The sequence below is a fragment of the Ammospiza caudacuta genome, chromosome 9 (assembly GCF_027887145.1).
Source record: "Ammospiza caudacuta isolate bAmmCau1 chromosome 9, bAmmCau1.pri, whole genome shotgun sequence".
Taxonomy (NCBI): Eukaryota; Metazoa; Chordata; class Aves; order Passeriformes; family Passerellidae; genus Ammospiza; species Ammospiza caudacuta.
In genome coordinates, this window is record NC_080601.1 from 18,798,045 (window position 1) to 18,815,558 (window position 17,514).

General features: G+C 41.8%; 2 protein-coding genes across 6 annotated transcripts in view; both read right to left on the minus strand.

The window, feature by feature from the left end:
* Positions 1-292: 292 nt before the first annotated feature.
* FUT11 (fucosyltransferase 11) lies at positions 293-7,149 on the minus strand. Of its 2 annotated transcripts, XM_058810576.1 has the most exons (4): positions 6,451-7,149; positions 4,547-5,172; positions 2,274-2,430; positions 293-458 (listed from the first exon to the last, which is right to left on the minus strand). In XM_058810576.1, exons 1-3 carry the CDS (start codon positions 7,147-7,149, stop codon positions 2,283-2,285), a joined length of 1,473 nt encoding a protein of 490 aa, XP_058666559.1. In that variant the 3' UTR covers positions 293-458; positions 2,274-2,282. The 2 variants fall into 2 exon arrangements, with proteins under 2 accessions (XP_058666559.1, XP_058666558.1); XM_058810575.1 differs by lacking the exon at positions 293-458 and having other exon boundaries at positions 1,068-2,430.
* A 1,837-nt stretch (positions 7,150-8,986) lies between these two features.
* The window catches only part of SEC24C (SEC24 homolog C, COPII coat complex component), a 36,470-nt gene continuing 27,942 nt past the window's right edge, over positions 8,987-17,514 (minus strand). For all 4 annotated transcript variants that reach the window (XM_058810936.1, XM_058810933.1, XM_058810934.1 and 1 more), the window contains 10 exons: positions 16,431-16,547; positions 15,782-15,952; positions 15,289-15,385; positions 14,882-15,027; positions 14,354-14,492; positions 13,425-13,543; positions 12,859-13,038; positions 12,023-12,214; positions 11,524-11,613; positions 8,987-11,083 (listed from right to left, as the gene is read on the minus strand). In XM_058810936.1, coding sequence (XP_058666919.1) covers positions 10,943-11,083; positions 11,524-11,613; positions 12,023-12,214; positions 12,859-13,038; positions 13,425-13,543; positions 14,354-14,492; positions 14,882-15,027; positions 15,289-15,385; positions 15,782-15,952; positions 16,431-16,547 — 1,392 coding nt within the window. In that variant the 3' untranslated portion in view covers positions 8,987-10,942. The remainder of the gene's footprint in view (positions 11,084-11,523; positions 11,614-12,022; positions 12,215-12,858; positions 13,039-13,424; positions 13,544-14,353; positions 14,493-14,881; positions 15,028-15,288; positions 15,386-15,781; positions 15,953-16,430; positions 16,548-17,514) is intronic.

Here is a 17,514-nt window from a genome sequence, read left to right on the forward strand (position 1 = left end):
GAAATTACTATAAATGCTGCACTTCTGAAAAATCTACTTAAATTACAGGATAAAAAAGTAAAAGTAGCATGTGCTAGTACCTGGTTCTTATTTTTTATGTTTAGGGCAAAAAGCAAGATCACAATTTCTCCTGACTAGTCCACCAAACATTTGAATAAGAAAGTGTTTTGAGATATAGGTAATTAAGAGAATGCAGTTGAAGAAGACTGAATTATTTTCTATACAGAGACATGAAGTTATGCAATGAAGGCATTAATTCAAACAATTTACCTAAATATCATTAACATGATTAGCAGAAGTCAATATTCGGAACTAAAGCAGCTTTAATTTGTTTTATCTGAATTTACTTCTCCAGCAAGTGGCCTCTTCAATCCTGAATACACATCTGTAATTTTTAATCTGATTTGAGTAATCCAGTTTAACGATTATTCTCTTAGGTATTCATGTCTCCCGAATAACTGAAAAAAAGGAATTTAAACTGATAAATACATTTTAGCTGAAGAATCACTTGTTACTGTTATTAGAGAAGAGAGATAAAAAAACATTCTTCTTCTAAAAACAATTAGGTGAGAACAATGTACACTGTATGCATTTTCTACATTTATAAAAATCCAGTGATAGTCATGGGTCTGAAGTCTTTGTCAAGGTGCCCTGATTTTAACATGGCAATATTTTTCTGTCACCTGAGAGGCAAACATGGAGATGATCATTACCTATACTGGTATTATACCTGTAATCCCATATCTAAAACATTATAAAGGGGAATTTGAGTGGAAAGAAAAAGATATTAAGTGAAGCACACAGCACTAAGCAATAGACAGTGATGTAATTAGGAAGAGAATGTAGAGTCACTGCTGTTCCTAACTTTTACTGCCAGACATCAAACTTCCCATAGCAATTGCAAAAACTGTCTTACAAAATAAATTTAAACAACAGACTGTAGACTTTCATTACCAACAAACTGTCTTAAGCACAGATAAACTCTGGCTCTTTAGTCTGTAGTTAACTTCTGAAGGAGGGGAAATGAAAAAAGAAAATAGCATTATACCATCAGAGACATCACTAGTGTGGCCATATTTGCCTGTGCACTTAAACCTTTGACCCTGAATTAATTAGTTTCCCTCCACTGCAAGATCAATTATTTCAGAAAGATACCCACTCTGGCAGGGAACAGTGGAGTTTATTTATACCTGTAAGCAATACAGGCTATGCAGCAAGGAAGATCAGTCCACAAGTTGTCACTCAGGAACTCTGGTCACAGACCATTATCACAATGTGTTACGGTCAGCAGAGATAGAAAAGCACCTCAGTGCACCTGGCTCTGATCACCCATTTCAGCATACAAAGACTTCAAGACTTGTATCCAAACTGCAGAGTCCACTGCAAAGGCACCATTGTGAAAATGTATTTGTCTTGGCAGAAAGCTGCACATACTCAAAAGGAAAAAATCCAAGGCCTCTGAATTGCTAGCATTAAGGAGGTAACAGTAAATTGAGATGACAGATTTCAGATTTGATGGAAACTTAAAAGAACCAAAGTATAGACTTTTATTTTGTTCTACACAATATCAGGTAATACACTTTCTGGTGTGAAATACTTGGTTGAAAGTTGCAGCTTAAATAATTTGCTCTGCCATTCCATTGCACATATGACCTGCTAAGTCATCAAAAGAGGAAAATTAGGCAGAGAGTTAAGTGACCTCCCCACAGTTATTCAGTTAGCTTGAAAAGGAGCAGTATCTGAGGCATGTTACTTGGGGAGAAGAGACTTTATTGCAGCAATTTCATAAGGCATGATTACTCTTCACAGATGTGTCTTTTGTAATTCCTTCACTGGAAAAGCCATTTGTTAATAGCAACTAAAAGTACATCTTAATGAAGAGAATATGTGATTGATAAAATACTTAAAAAAACAACTAATATTCTGAAGACTTAAAAAAATCCCTGAAATATCTTAGGGCACTTGAGCAAGAGCCTGAAGTCATGTAAGACACAATATACATACAGCAAATGCAAAAGGAGAGTAAATTCCTCTTTTGCCCCACATGTTGACACCTGCAAGCCAGGAGTGGCTTCACACCACAGAGCTGAAACTCAAACCAAAACAGTTACTAACGTTTCCACTGCTGAAATCCAATCATAACAGAAACTTACTCACTTCATGCACCAGAAAAAATTGTGAGTTTTTTGGTTTTGTTTTTCAAGGCAAACATTTGAAGTGAGTAAGAATTCACAGTCTCAACTTTCAATGCAATTTTCAAATCAAGCTCTTACAAAGATGGGTCAGTGTTGCCTTGTCCTCTTCAGAAAAATCTCATGCATGTAGTCCCAAAATCTTCCCTGATGAGACTCATTGCGATGAATCATAGCAGTGAGGGCCTCACCCTGATCAAGGCTTTGCCAATAATCCTGCAGCCACATTTCTTTCCAACTGAAACAAAAAGAGAGACATCATCACAAATAATTAAAAGCCCCAAATCAGTCTGCAGCTGTAATAGCACTGAAACCATGTTTTTCTTTCCCTTAAGATGAAAACAGGCCCAGAGATGGTCACAACAAAGTATGTTGTCAGTGTGCCACTGTGCTCTAAGTCATTTAAAGAAACTTGCTTTGAAAATTCTCTGTAGCAAATATAAGTTCACTGTTAGCTTTACAATATTCTAGAAGTATCAGTATATACTATCACTACCGTGTTAACCACAGAGACTAAATTACTAATTGCAGAGAATAAAAACTTCTATTAAAATAAAATCTATCACAGAGTACTTATATTATTTTGAGAGTAGATTGTAGTGACTGACCACAACCTGACACATACAACTGCCTGTTCTACAGCTTTCTTCCTTAAGCTTACTTGGGAGTGAAACCCAGCAGTCCAAATACAAGTGAAGCTGCAAGCATAAGGATTGAGAAACCACATCCCCACACATACAGCTGAAGGTGTAATAGTGCTCCAGCTACATACACCTACACAGAGAGAGATTCTGATTGCAGCAGCATTCTGACAATTCAGCATATTTTTCAACCCTAAAAACAAATTACATCTGGGAATAAAGATTACAGAGCATGCAAATATGTAGTGTAACCTTACTGTAACTGGGTATATGCTCTAATATAAACTCCTTTGTTGTCCTCTGAGTTCAGAAGGCTCCAGAACCACAAGTCTCAATGTGTTTATAGTCAGACCTTGCATGTTGCATACAGTCTAGCACTTGTATCCCCACTACATCTGTGTCATTGTTTCACAATAATGTTAGTTTTTCTAAACTAACAAAACACTCCACAGACTGGCTCAGTAGGCATTCATCTAAATTGATCACACTGTTAAATAACATTACTGTCAAACTCAGACAAAAATATGGGTATGCTTAACTAACGTTTTGATGGCAATTTTATGCTATTATTACACCAGTTAGAATTATAAGTAGTCATGTTCCATTTTGCAAATAAAAATGGATAAAGCTTAGATGCTTATCAGACAGCAACTACTGTATTTAACAGGAGATGTCCACGATCATGCCTTGGGAACTATGGACACATATCTTTATAAAGTAAATAGCAGTGAATGTAAAAGCTTCCCCTGAACAATTTTTCCAGACACATCTCATGCCTACAGATGAGGAGAGTAACAGTGAGACACGGAAACTTCCCTGGGATGAAACTGTTGCTTGAATTATGGACCAGCTGTTCAAAACTCCCTGCTGATGACCTCTGTGAAGAATGATGGAAGCACCTGGGCCTGCACGTGGGACCAGCAGCAATTCTGTGTGTGCCTCCACAGGTACTTCTCTACTGCCACCTGATGCTCAAACAGAAAACCTATGGAGCTGGACCTGCTATGAACTCTCCAGAGTAGGGCGATGCACAGCACACTACAAAGAAAAAAGCCATTTCGCTGCCGAGACTGAGAAAAGGCATTACCATAAAAAAGCTCCTGTAAGTCAGTCAACCAACACAACCAACAGAAAACAAGGGACAAGAAGCTGCTCAATCTGTTTTCTGTCCTGCACAGTCCCTCTTCTAAATAACTGGCATCCTCGAACACAGCCAGTGTTTTGTTGCACAAAACAGCATTAAGTCCTGTATTGTGGGTGAGCTTAATTTCTGCTCTGAAGTCTACAGGAGTCAACCAGGCCTGCAGTGAACATTGGCAACCCCATTGTAACGCAGTACTTTGTAGAGTTACAGAGCTGCTTTTGTCTGAGGGCTGCCAAGTGCTTTACCTTCACTGTACTGAAAAACATCCCTCCCTCAAGCAAAGAGGCCAAGATAGACAAAGGATAACTCCATTGCCTGAGGTAACAGAGCATTTTAACAGAATATCCTGAGTGTCACACTCCACTTTAACCGCTAGCACCACTGTCCAAGCCTCTCGTTCAGCCTCAGCATGACACAGTATTAGCAGGACCCCCTACACCACCCACAAGACCTAATACAAAATGTAACTGGAGAAGTAACAAGAGCTCCTTTAAGTACAAAGAGTTATTAGAGTTACAGCTCTGATGAAGCTTTTTCTCCCTTCAAAAAGCATAATATTGGCACATTACCTGTCTCCACCAGAGAGGTCTTCAACACTTCCAAACCCAGGGGTTGGCACAGGACATCCCATGTGCTTGAACTGAGCTATATGAGGTCTGGGAGCTGGAATTTTTCCATGAGACTTCTTGTGTTCTTGCTCCTCTTTGACCCGGGTGTTCTCCTTGTCACAGATGAAACACTCGAAGCCATTCAGGTAATTGGGCAGAGTCATGTCATTTACACCCCACTCCCGCTTCTCCAAGCTCTCTAGCAAGAACTGGTTTTTGATTCCACCAGCATTTTTATACTCTAAATACTTCAAATATTCCTCTCCATTCTTGTCCAGGAAATCCAGATACTTTGCCAGCTCTTGGGGGCTGTCAAAATCATCTATAAGAATGATGGAGAGGTTGTTTGGCATCCAGTCCCGCACAGCTGGGGAGCCTCGATACACTGGGACAGCACCCAAGTGCATGGGACGCCACAGCTTCTCTGTCATGTAGTCATCACATATGGCATTCTCCAAGGCCAGATGGAACTTGTACCTGGCAATAAAAGTCATAAATTCAGAATCTTCTGTAGTGGCTGTAGAAGTGTCTCTCAGTCGCTCACTGGGGAGCTCACGGTTATGTAGGCATTTACCATAGGAGTCAACCTAAAATAACAAACAGCATCTTTACAAAGTGATTTGTTCCCCTGGAACTTGTTTTCAGACCTTGTGGTTCTTGTAAAATTCCTAACTTGGATCAGTTCGTATATTAATTTAGCTTCATTTTCACTCCAAGGTCTTCCTCTTGAGACTACTCCTAGAGTCCAAGTTCTACAAGCTTTAGGGAAAACCAAGTGCTGAGTTCCAAAAGCAACATTAGCCACACTACAAACTGAGGGGTGAGGGGAGCACGCAGATGCCACCCAAAAATGTATTTCTGGACAAAACAGAAACCGGCAAGTAAAGAATAGCATTTGACTCTATGTCAATTTAAAGACTCTCTTTCTACTTAAGAGACATAGTGCTCTTCCAAACAGTTATTACACAGAGTTCCAGCCAGTCTCAGCAAGCTGACAGAATTTTTCAATTGTTAGACTGAGAAAAACTGATACAAGGAGCTAAAAGAATACTGTCTAAAAATACAAGAGAACATGCTTGAGCTGGAACCTGCACCATACTTTGAGAAGACAGTAATTTTAAAAAAATTATTTTGCCTTTGCTTCACTACTCAGTACATGATGACCTGACCTTACACAGTAAATCATGACCAATAGAAACAACAGAAACCACTAGAAAAAAAAGTCTCTGGCAAAGTCTAAAACCAATTTTTTTTAATCAATCTAATATCCTTCACACTTTTTAAGAGAAAAAATGCAGTTTTTCCTGCTTGGAAGAACCATTACTTTACTTTATGAAGCTACTCACCATCAGCTGTACCATAGCAGTACAAGCCATCATAGAAACAATATGGTCCTACCACAACACAGGTAAGGAGCAGATTCTCACAACAGAGCAACCTGCCTTTTAACTTCACTCTCGTACTTTCAAACGGGAGCGAGGCTTGTAAAGGGACAGCCTTCCTGTATGCTAACTTCAAAACCCAGAGATTTCAGCAACTTCTGGCACTTGATCCACAAGACCGAACTTATTCAGGCTTTGCCCAGCTTGTGACTGATCCCGAGCGCGGCCAAGTCCACATCTAACATCTGCATCAGGCCTACCTACTGACATGCGGTGTAGTCTAGATCACGCTTTGGGAAGGAATACAACTAGTTTTTCTGTCCAGCTTGCAATCAGCATGCATCCCGTTATGATTCGCGTCTTGGCTAAAAACAAGGACAAACAAACCCCATTAAAACGAGGCGGTAGAGGGGAGCAGCCAGGTGCTCCCAGCTCCGAGAGGAACCCCACGCCACAGCTTCCCCGTGCACTCAGCCCACCTACCTGGATGTACTTCATGAGCTCCCGCACGTAGCGGTCCCGGTCGGAGGGCACATCGCAGTGGGACTGCATGTACAGCACGGGGCCGTAGCCCTTCCGCCGCCACGCGTCCTTCTCGGCCAGGGGCACGGCCGGGGCCCGCAGGTACGCGGTGCCGGGCAGCCACTGCAGCGTGAGCGGGTAGTCGGACTCCCGGCGGAAGGTGGCCGTGTAGTTGAAGAGCCGGATGCCTGGCGAGTGCGAGAGCACGTAGTTGTTCATGGGCGACTCCTCGTGGAAGAGCGCCCAGGTCTGGTGGGGCAGGCGGGGCAGCGGCGCCTCGTACGCCCTGAAGTCGGTGCCGTAGAAGATGAGCGCCTTGGTGCGGCGGTGCCGGGCCACCCGCCGGCTGCGGGTGACGAGGCAGGAGCCGCGGGGGCAGTCGATACGCTCCGTGTCGCCGGGGAAGTGCGGGAAGAGGCTCCCGCTCCACCACAGCAGGATGGGCAGCGCCTTGTTGCTCCGCGTGTCGTTGTTGCCGGGCCCGCGGTACGACGCGGCGGCGACGAAGGCCGCGCCCGGCGGGACGGCGTCCTGCGCCCACCCGTCCGCCCCGCACGGCTCGGCCGGCTCCTCCGCGGCCAGAGCCACTGCCGCGCTCCAGGCCAGCCCCAGCGTCACCCACAGCCCCACGGGCCCCCACCCCGGCCCGGCGCCCCCCATGGCCGGCCCGCCAGCCCCGGGCCCGCCCCAGGAAGCGGCGCTGGGCCCGCCTCCGATGGTGCCGTCACGGGGCGGGGAAAGGCCGGAGGGGGGCCGGACGGGAGCGGCACCGCCTTCCCCGCCCCTCTCAGGTCCGACTGTCAGCGCGCCTTTCAAGTGGCTCGGAGGGGCAACGCCAGCCCTGCTGCAGCGGCCCGACGCGGTGACCTATTGGCAGCTCCCTCCCAACCCCACTGTACAACGGCTGAAGCTGCCGTGAGCCTCTCTGCATCCATCTGCGCTAACACCGGCCCCGCAGTACCTGCAGCTGACAGCGGTAACGCCGAGCTGTTCCCCGAAGGCACAGCACGCCGCGACTGAACGCACCTGCAGAGAGGGCTCCTGGACCTGGACCAAGCAAGGGGTCAGCTGTTACATGAAAGAGCCCCCAGCTCAGCTCCTGTTGGAGACCATAAAGGGAAGGAACAGGAAACAACTTTTACTAACAGAAATCTTATGTTAAGGTTTTTGGGGTTTGTGGTTGTTGGGTTTTTGTTTGTTTTTTAATATCTACAGGTAATTTTAAAGCTCCCTTGACAGCTGCTTTTCTATACAAACCTTGAGTAATTTCTACAGTATTAAAATATTCTGTAAATGGGAAAGTGGTTTGTGCTACGCTATGTAAATCCAACAGACATATTCTAGAATTACCCCTAAGTTACTTATTTACATAATTGCTAAAAGCTTCACATTAACTTCTTAAGAGACAATATAATATTCATTAATTATCAGTTATAATACAGGACATTAGTTAGTATGAACACAAGGCAAAGAAGTATTTTCAGCTATGTTAGAAACAAGTTAAAGAGGGAATAGTTTTCCTTTCCTTTGAAAAGTTAGGTGTAGACACTGCTTAGGCCCGCTCCAACAGCACCACTGTCCTCCACCTGGGCCTGGAGAGAAGGTAACAGACATGGGCTCTCCACAGCAATTTCCACAAGCATCAGAATGTGCTGCACAATTTACTCCACACAATTAATGTACAAGGTCCACAAGGCCCATCATTATCACACCAGTTCTGTGGCAGATTCTGGACATAATGTACATTCTATAGGAGAGGAATGTCAAAAATATTCGACAGCAAATTTAGTATTATTGGATATTTAGCAAAGATTGTCTTGTGCTTTCATACAGATTTGTTATAAGGCTATCAGCAAACTGTACAACAGCAATATTCATGGGTACACTCAAGATAACACTGCCAGTTCACGCTGAACTTTTATTTTTGCAATTAGCAACACTCTCAGCAAAAAAAACCACAACCCAACCCAAAAAAACCCCCCAAAAAAACAAAAAAAAAAACCCAAAACCAACCCAAACCAAAAAAAAACCCAAAAAAAAAAACCCCAACCAATTCACCCAGGTACCTTTAATTCTGAAATATGAGCTCTTTTAAGACTGCTGAAGTCATTAATTTGACATTGTCACAAGGTAAGGGCAATATTTGCTTAAGTAGACCAAAAAACCCCCGACCCAGTCAATGACTCAAGCTGTGTCAGCAAAAAAAGGGAATTTCTTTGTGAAATGGAAGTTCAGACAGGGCAGAAAGTCAAAAACCAATCAGCTAAATAAAGGAACACTGAGATTAAACAGTACCTTTTGTCTGTTGACTCTTGTTGAATTTCTTATCATTCAGTGCGAATAATAACAATGACAAAAAAAGACTGAACTTGGTTAGCAAAGATTGGATTGTAAAGGATCAATGAACTAGACTTCAGCCCTTCCCATTTCCCCCCTCCCCGCAAAATACAGGGTTTGGAAAAATAAGCAGTGTTTATTTACTAACAATGACATAAAATACATCTTAATATATTTTTATTTCTTTACAAATTAAAAGATGCATTGGAAAAACAAGTGAAGAAAATGAAAGGTTCATTCATGATTTCATTTCCACCCCCACACCCCCCAATATTAATACTAGAAATTAGTATTTGTGGAAGTCTGTGGTTGCTGTGCATTATATTCCTGGGAAGTTCTTTTTTCCCCCTCTGATTAAAAATCCTCTAGATTTTTTGGTTGGAGGCAGTATGTGGAGTAAAAAGTCAGCCACATTCATACAAAACCGCTGAAAGTTCTGTCAACTACATCTTGAAAGAGTTTCTACATTACAATTTTCATGTTCCCCTTTCTGTGTAGTGATGGGAGGGAAGACAAACTAGCAGCATTAGAAGAGAAATGGATTTATATACATGCTACAGGATATGGAACTAAAACCACAGCCAGATATTTTTCTGATCTTAACAAGGACTTTCCTATGAAATATCAAGCCCATATAACATGTTCTCTAATCCATCCACATTCTTCCTTTCACTTTTAGTGCTATTGGTAGCTTAAACTCCTGGGTACTGGAAGAACACCTGTTAAGTGTTCAAGTTAAAATATACAAGCCCCCTTTCAAAAGTAAATAAACAAAGCCCTTAGAATTCTGAATTTGATTACACTAGCTCCCTCTTCACAGGAGTCTTCTCATCCACCCCTGCAAAATGGAGCAGCAGAGCAGCCAAAGCGGATGGATTAATCTGTCTGAGGTATTTTAGTTTAACAAACAGGCTTATAAAAGGTTTTGTGCAAGCTGATCAGTAGACAGAATGTGGAGGGTATAAACATCCAGTAATGAAACTCTTTGCTATGGCCCAGGTGCTGTCAATAGCCGAAATCAGGTAATTGCAATACCTGTTACAGTAGTCTAAATCTTAAGGTTTTGTATCCCCTTCCTTGTGTTTCAGGGTACAAAGCACTCTCAAATTCATGTCAGTATAAATCAAATTCCTGCTTGTTGGCTATGATTCACAAAAATATGGTTGAAAATGGCCACTTCCTTATCATTCAGTTCCTACACAGTCCCTCGTCACCTTGTTAAAGGTATTTTCTGCTTAAGGTTAAGAAGCTTTTGTTCCCACCACCATCTGACAGACAGGTAAACTCTGCAGGAGAGGTCATGGAACATGGATTGAGTAGGACAATACAGAGCCGTGCAATGAGAAGGAAAGGAGTCACCACACATGTCAACAGGAAGTACCATCTCTACCCCTACACTGCTCAGAAGCTGTTGATTTTTGCCCACTTAATTACTGATTACTCCATTACAGTTCTGCACAGCAACTTATAGTACAGGGAAGATTGTGGAGAGAAGTTTGCCCTGCTGCCTCCTGGCTTACCACTCATTTCATGTTTCATGGCTTTCTGGTTTGGACAGCCACATGATACATCTGTGCTCTGACAGATCATGTTTCCCTCTTTAAAGGAGACACAAAATGTTTGGCTGCTCCAGCTCCCATCACCTGACCTGCCTCTTGCCCTCCCCACCTGTGCATCCTCTTCACACTTGGAGCATGCACACACACCCACACAAATGCACAGCAGCTACCAGAAGTTTTGAAAAGTTATCGCTTTTCACCCAATGTTGAATCATGTACAGTGAACTGAAAAAAACCCTACATTCATTACAACAGGATTAGCGAGCATGGGGTGGGGTGGGGGGTGAATTCCTGCCAAGCACAGGAAACAATTTAGATGCAAGTAAAAGACCTGGTATCAAAGGCCTTTTTCTTTTTTCAGCCCTCACCAGGAAAATATTTCATCTCTCATATGGGATTGGGAAAGGTTGAAAGGATTTCTGCTAATGCAATGTGTATTAAAAATTATGGAATTGTACAGATTTCTATGTTGTCCTTTTTGAGGGCGCTGGGCCTTCTGATCAGGTCATTAGTGGAGACTGAAATGTCACTGCTGAGTTCTAGCACCACTCACTCCTCTAGCTCAGTAGCTGCCGAATCTCCTTGTGCATGTGACACAGGAAGTCCACATATGAAGCCCCCCCACTCAGACTCTTGTCCTCCACTAGAAAGTGTCTGAACAGCATTTCCAGCTTATCTTCTTGCTTCACAATTATCAACTACAAGAAACCAAACAAAACAAGAACAAAACCAATAGTGAGTAGCTATTAGAATACATCTTCATGGGCAAAATGGAGCAAAAAGCTAAATGCTGAAAACTCCAAACATAGCCAGCCAGAATCACAGCATATATGGCTTATGTGCTTTGACTTCTGTAACTTAGCTGGGTTAAGCCGCAATGCTTTCTAAACAGAAGGAAAATACCATCTATGTAGTTCATATAGTAGTGTATTGTAATAGGTCTGAAAAAAGGAAGTTTTAGAACTACGGTAAGCACAAAACTCCAAAACTAGTGAAATTTGTTTTCAGACTCTTGAAAACCTCAAATAACATTTATGAGATTGGGAAGAGTAAGTTCAGGACTGCAGCATCATCAGGCATCACCTGACTCTACTAAGAGAGAAGGGGATTTAAAGCTGTAAATGGGGGACATTTTTACCTTCATGTACCGGGATCTCTGCCCTTGAAGCATATCAACAACAGACCGCACTTTCTTTGAAAAGGGGTTTTCCAAGACTGGCAGGGTACTCTGGAATGAAAGATATCCAATCCCCATTAGTCTTGGGAAATAGAGCAATGTTAAACAGAAGTCAGCAGTTTTGGCATACTGTAAAAGGGTAGAGAAATATCTACCCCATTAGCATAAAATCTCTTGAACTTCGACTACTTAGAAAAGAATATTACATGAAATCAGAATTAGACATCAATTATTTATTCCATTTAGATATCAACTTTTCTCTTCACTGTTAATGACTTGTCAAATAAACCTAGGCAAAAGCATGCCTGACATGCCCAGACTATCAATATTTCACACATCTGTGCTTCTCTCATTTCTATTAATGAAAATGAAATGCTATTTTTTTCTGCTGGCTTTCTCATAGTTTTAAGTATTGGGTGACTATCACAGACTCTAGCTCCCGCACTGCCATCCAGCTCACCAAGGCATTGCTAATTTGACTGAAGGATGACACTCCAAAAAGGTTCTGGATCAGGCTTTGCTGCACGTTGACTCCCACCCACACAAAGATGTTCAGCCCATTCTCCAGCAGGTAGATGTCACCCTTGGAGAGACGCTCCTCGGAGTTCCGAATGGCTGCTGGCAAGGAATCACTGTCAACATCTGCTTTGGTCTGTTTTACAGGGAAATAAAAATTAAAGTAAAATAAAAGTTATAAAAAAAGAACATTTTAGGAAGTCTTGAAAATTTCTGCCACAAAGACACCAATGATTTTCTCATTTCTAGGACTCTCAAGAAGTAGTCAATCTTGTGACTGAAGTAGAATTTTCCTTAGTTTTGTTACTCAAAATGACACAGAAGCAGTTCAGAGACTTGGTCAGCAAAAGAGAACACAAGGCTTCTGTGGAAAGACTCAAGTTCAAATATCACCCCCTGGAGTAGGAATGTAATCAGTTTTTAGTGTTATTCCAGCAACTATGGTAATGAAAAATCAGAACAGTATGTAGAGCTACCTTGCAGTAATGAAAATTACTACACAAAGTTGTAAGCCTTAGAACTTTTTTAAAAGACTATGAAAGGGTCAAAAGTGTCTTATCTGTCACTAGTCATATGCTTACAGCTCAGGAAAAAAGTATCCCCCAAGAAATTCACAAGGTGCAGTAATGCTGAGCAAAATGAAGCGAAATATCCCAGACAGCAGATCCCCAAATACTTCTCAAATCACTTTCCCTTGCTAAAATATAAATGCCATTCCTTAAGATGAGTCAGTGAGACAACAGCAAGCCTCAAGTGCTAAGCAGATCTTGAATTACTCACCAGGGGCAAAAGCCTGGGATAAAAGAAAACATTAGTTTCAGCCACATCCATGGATGTCACTAACTGACGGATGTAGGCACGGTCATCCGTTGTGACCTCTGGGCCGGGCTGCAGAACGTCACTCTTCAACACACAGTTCAAGTACACAGGAAGCAGCTTCATGCATTCGGGGAGGATGAGCTAAAAGGCACAAGCAGACAGAAGCTGGTCAGCTGTCTTGCTGAATAAGCTTATGTTTGACAAAAAGAGACTTGCATGAAGCAACAAAGTGTGGTACAGCCATGAGGAGTGAAAGTTGATAGTCTACTTATATTATGGACTGCAAAAGAAACATAAAACCTTTCCCCGAGGCAGGCAGTGCTCCCTGCGCTCCAGACAGATGTCCAAGAAGCCATTCTCAACTATAGCTTTACTTGTAGTAGTGTATCTAGTTTCCTGAGTCTCCTCTTTGCAAATTTCTGCTGAGGAAAGGAATTGACTTTTTTTGAGCAGGCTAAGTAAGAAGAAGCTGGACATCACTTTTTAATTTCCAAGCCTGAGATTCAAGTGAAAGCACTGGAGTTTACCTGGCCAGCAGAAGAGGGACTAGCACAGTTCTTTCGATAGCAGGCTAGGATCTGGGCACACTGGTTGATCAGTGCATCTCGTACAGTCTTCACTGGACTACTCAGGACTCCACGATATGCTGCCCAGAGAGAGGAAAGAGACAGACTGCTGTCAAGTGATTGTTTAAGAACACCAAAACCCCAACACTACTTCCACAAAGGAAATCTGAACAAATATTGTTTATGGAAGCTTTTATTCTTTCCGCTTCAAACTTGTAGGAAAATGACTATATGTTCCTATTGAGAACCTGAAGAAGCTCATTTACTCCCTTTTATTACATAATCTTGAACTCTCTATCTCCTATGTACTTAAAATACACTTACAATAATTGAAAGTATGGGGTTCTATAAAAACACCTTTTATAGACTGACCATCTTCCATTAATGGTCTGAAAATTGACTGTTTCCTTTATTTTAATGGCAAACAACATACACAACTCTCAATCTCTGTTGGATTTCTAGGCTTTTACTGCAAGCTAGAAAGGGTAAATAGGGTACAGCGCATAAGTGTATGACATTTAACTCATATCTATGAACAAGGGCCACCATTTCTTGTGAAAGCAAAATTCTGCAACAATTAAGGAATGAACTAGAACAGCCCAAAAACAAATATAAGGATGAATTCAGACAGCTGGCAATACAAACTGTTATTAAAAACATTTGGAAAATAATTTGTATGAAGAATAAGCCTACACTCTCTATCTGTACCTCTCGTCCTAAGCAGCAATACAATCATCACAGCTTTATGCTCTTTCCCATAACTGACTGAAGTATCAGAACTGGCACCTGACATTTGAAGCGGGAGGAATACACAGGTGTCACTGGGTGACAAAACAGGCATTTTAGCAGTAGTTTAAAGCTACAATTCCTGTTTCCATATTTACCCTTACCATACTTAGCCAAGTAGTTGATGAGGGTGTCAGTCTCACAGTTCCGATAGAGGTCAGCAAGCTGCGTGCAGCAGTTTAAGGAGAGATTATGAATGCGGAGCCGTCGCTGTCCTGCACAACTTGTATACAGCAGAGCACACTGCAGGAGACAAAAATGCCAGGAGACACAGAAATGAGGTCCTGCTACAATAAGAAGGGCAGGGTTAGAATATACTTTATTAAAAGCTAGGATGCAGATGTAAAAAAAAAAAAGGTAACTACATAAAAGACTTGGACAATAAGCTAGAGGTACATGCTAAGAATCAGGGTCAATGAAAGGTAACAAGCAGCAATTTTAGCAGCTGTATTAAGGGACCTGGTCTTAGAAGACAGGACTGTGGTTTGAAACAGTCTAGGTCATCCTCAGAACAAGTATGCTGGAAAAGTATGGTAAGATGCACAAAGCAGGAACAAAAAATTCCTTGAAGAAGTGTCTAATAATTCAGTTCAATTACCAACTCCCTTCTTTTACAAAGCCTCCCCCCTCACCTGAAGCAGTGCACCACTATCTTCACTTAATTTATCATCATGCTTGAATTCCACTGTTATTGTTTTATCACAGTCCAGACCTGCCATCTCTACATCAGTTGTGTTGCTCATATAGAAAGCTCCAAAAAAGTCTGTTGCTCTAATACCTAAAAGAGGGAAAAACCCAACATGAACCACCATTTTCAACAGAATACCAACATAGTCAGCCTTTTGATTCTGACACCAAGTTATCCTATTTCAGCAGGGATCTTTGCAGTCTCAACAGAAGTCGTAGAATTCCAAAGCTTTAGCAGAGCTTTTGGGATAGCTAGTCATTATGTATTTTAAACTCCAGGAAGATTTCTTTCTTCCCATGAGACATGCTTGAAGTGGCCGATTCACTAAGATTCCTCCCTGCTAACACCCACCTGTGCTTGTGCGCACTCTCATTACGGCATCAAATCCCACTTCTTTCTGCACATCCCTTCTCAAGTCATTCAGGAATCTGTACTGGTCTGTCTCCAGCTAGAAGGCAAGCAATAACTGAAGTTTCACACTTTCAAAAATCACACCAGCTTCATAAACCATAAAGTAATTTAAAACCAGATACCACCTCCTGTGGTCTTACTTTAAAAGTCACTGATATCAGGCTCAGTGACCTGCTAATAAAATATTGTGCTAAGAGGTAACAGCCTAGCTCTTCCTGTTTTGTTATTAACAGAGTTTTGTTATTAACAGAGATGTTTGTATAAAGACACAAAGCTACCAAATAATTTTGCTGATTATTTTGAAATTTAAGCAGCCATTTACTTCCAAAGAAGTACTTCTTCACTATGGTTCCCACTATAAAGAAAATAACTCTCAGCTAAACAATAATTCTTACTTGGATCAGACAGCAGTCTGAGTCAATGTCACTCCTACCTGGAAATAGGCATACTTATAAATGGAGCCTCCTGTCTGGTAAGGTACCACACCCAGCGTAGCCACATCCAAATACTGGTTTGGAAACAGGAATAGATCCACACAGCAGCCCTGGGCCACACAGTCCTTGGCCAAGTTGTTGTAAAAGCTCGTCTGTGGTTGAAACAAAGTCTAAGAAAGGAAATCAGAGATGACATCAGAAGTTTGTCCAGGAAAATGAAAGTGAGACCCAGTTTATAATCCCAGTTCAATACTCTTATACTTTAAATCTTTCTTCAGGGAAAGCAGAATCATCTAAGTTCTCCCTGACTCTGCCTTTGAAGAACTGTTAATTATAACGAAAATGACTACACATTTTGCTTTAATTGCAAATTCAGCACATTTACTTTAACGCAGATTTTGGTATTTTACCCTGTGTAATAATCTAGAGCTAACTCTTCTTGCTCTCAGACTAGAGCTATCCTTATGATGTCAAGTCTCCATAGCCCTGCTTGGGAACAGAAGATAAAAGTGGAATGTTAAATGATATTAGCTGGGACAGTTACAGAATGTGCTATCCTTGTAATTTTTTTAATACTGTTTCAGTTATTTTAGTCCATAAAAAGCATAATATACACTCTTATGTAAAGATTATGCAAACCATCATTACCTTCTCCTTATCTGTGTTGATCAGTTTCCTATCATCCCTGTTCTTTAACTTCCCTGGAGCCTCTGCAACGGGCAGAGAGGTGTGGAAAATGAAGAGCTTGCCAGCACACTCAGCTGCCTGCAGGAAAGTGAGTGCAACAACAGAGGTCAGAAACATTAACAAAAATTATAAAGGAAGCTGTGATTCAAGAACAAATATTCAAGCAACCTCAATCACTCTTTTAATGTCAGGGTGATTCTACCAGACACACAGGCTCAGTCACTTGGTTATGTGACTGGTGTCCACCAGAGGGAGCACAAATTACTGGTCAGTTACAAAGAGCAAGTTTGAGTTCTATTGGATTTGTGATAATTCCACAGTGGGGAGAAAGGGACTTTCTCGCAAGATACAGAGTAAAACAGGACCCAGATACAAAAGGTTTTGTGCAAACATGTTGCATTGTCTTCTTCCCTGATTTGTAGTTACTGGATTTGTGAAAAAAAGTCACAGAAATGGCAAAGAATTTTGTAATCTGAGCTTCAACGGATCAGTAACTTTAAACACCCTATGCCAACACTAGCTAATAAGTTATTTTCTCTGACACATGCAGTATGTAAAAAGTCAATTAGCAATTTTTACCATTTCTTGATTGAACAATTGTAACAAAAACTGAGTTTATGAGAGACTTTTAAGGATCATTCCCCCTGTACTCAGCACAGGTGAGGCTACACCTTGACATTTTGGGCCCTTCATTACAAGGACACTGAGATGGTGTAGCATGTTCAAAGAAGGGTGGTGAAGCTGGTTAAGGGTCTGGAACACAGTTCTTGCTTGAGGAGTGAGTAAGAGAAGTCAGGTTGTCCAGCCTGGCCAAAAGGGAGGCTCAGGGGAGATCTTCTTGCTCTCTACAACTACCTGAAAGAAGACTGTAGTTAGGTGGGAGTCAGCATCTTCTCCCATGTAATATGAGATAGGACACGAGGAAATGGCTATAAGTTGCAGCAGGGGAGTTTTAGATTAGACATTGGGAAAAACTTTCTAATGGAAATGGTTGTCAAGCCCTGGAACAGGCTGCCCAGGGAAGTGGTGGAGTTAGCAACCCTGG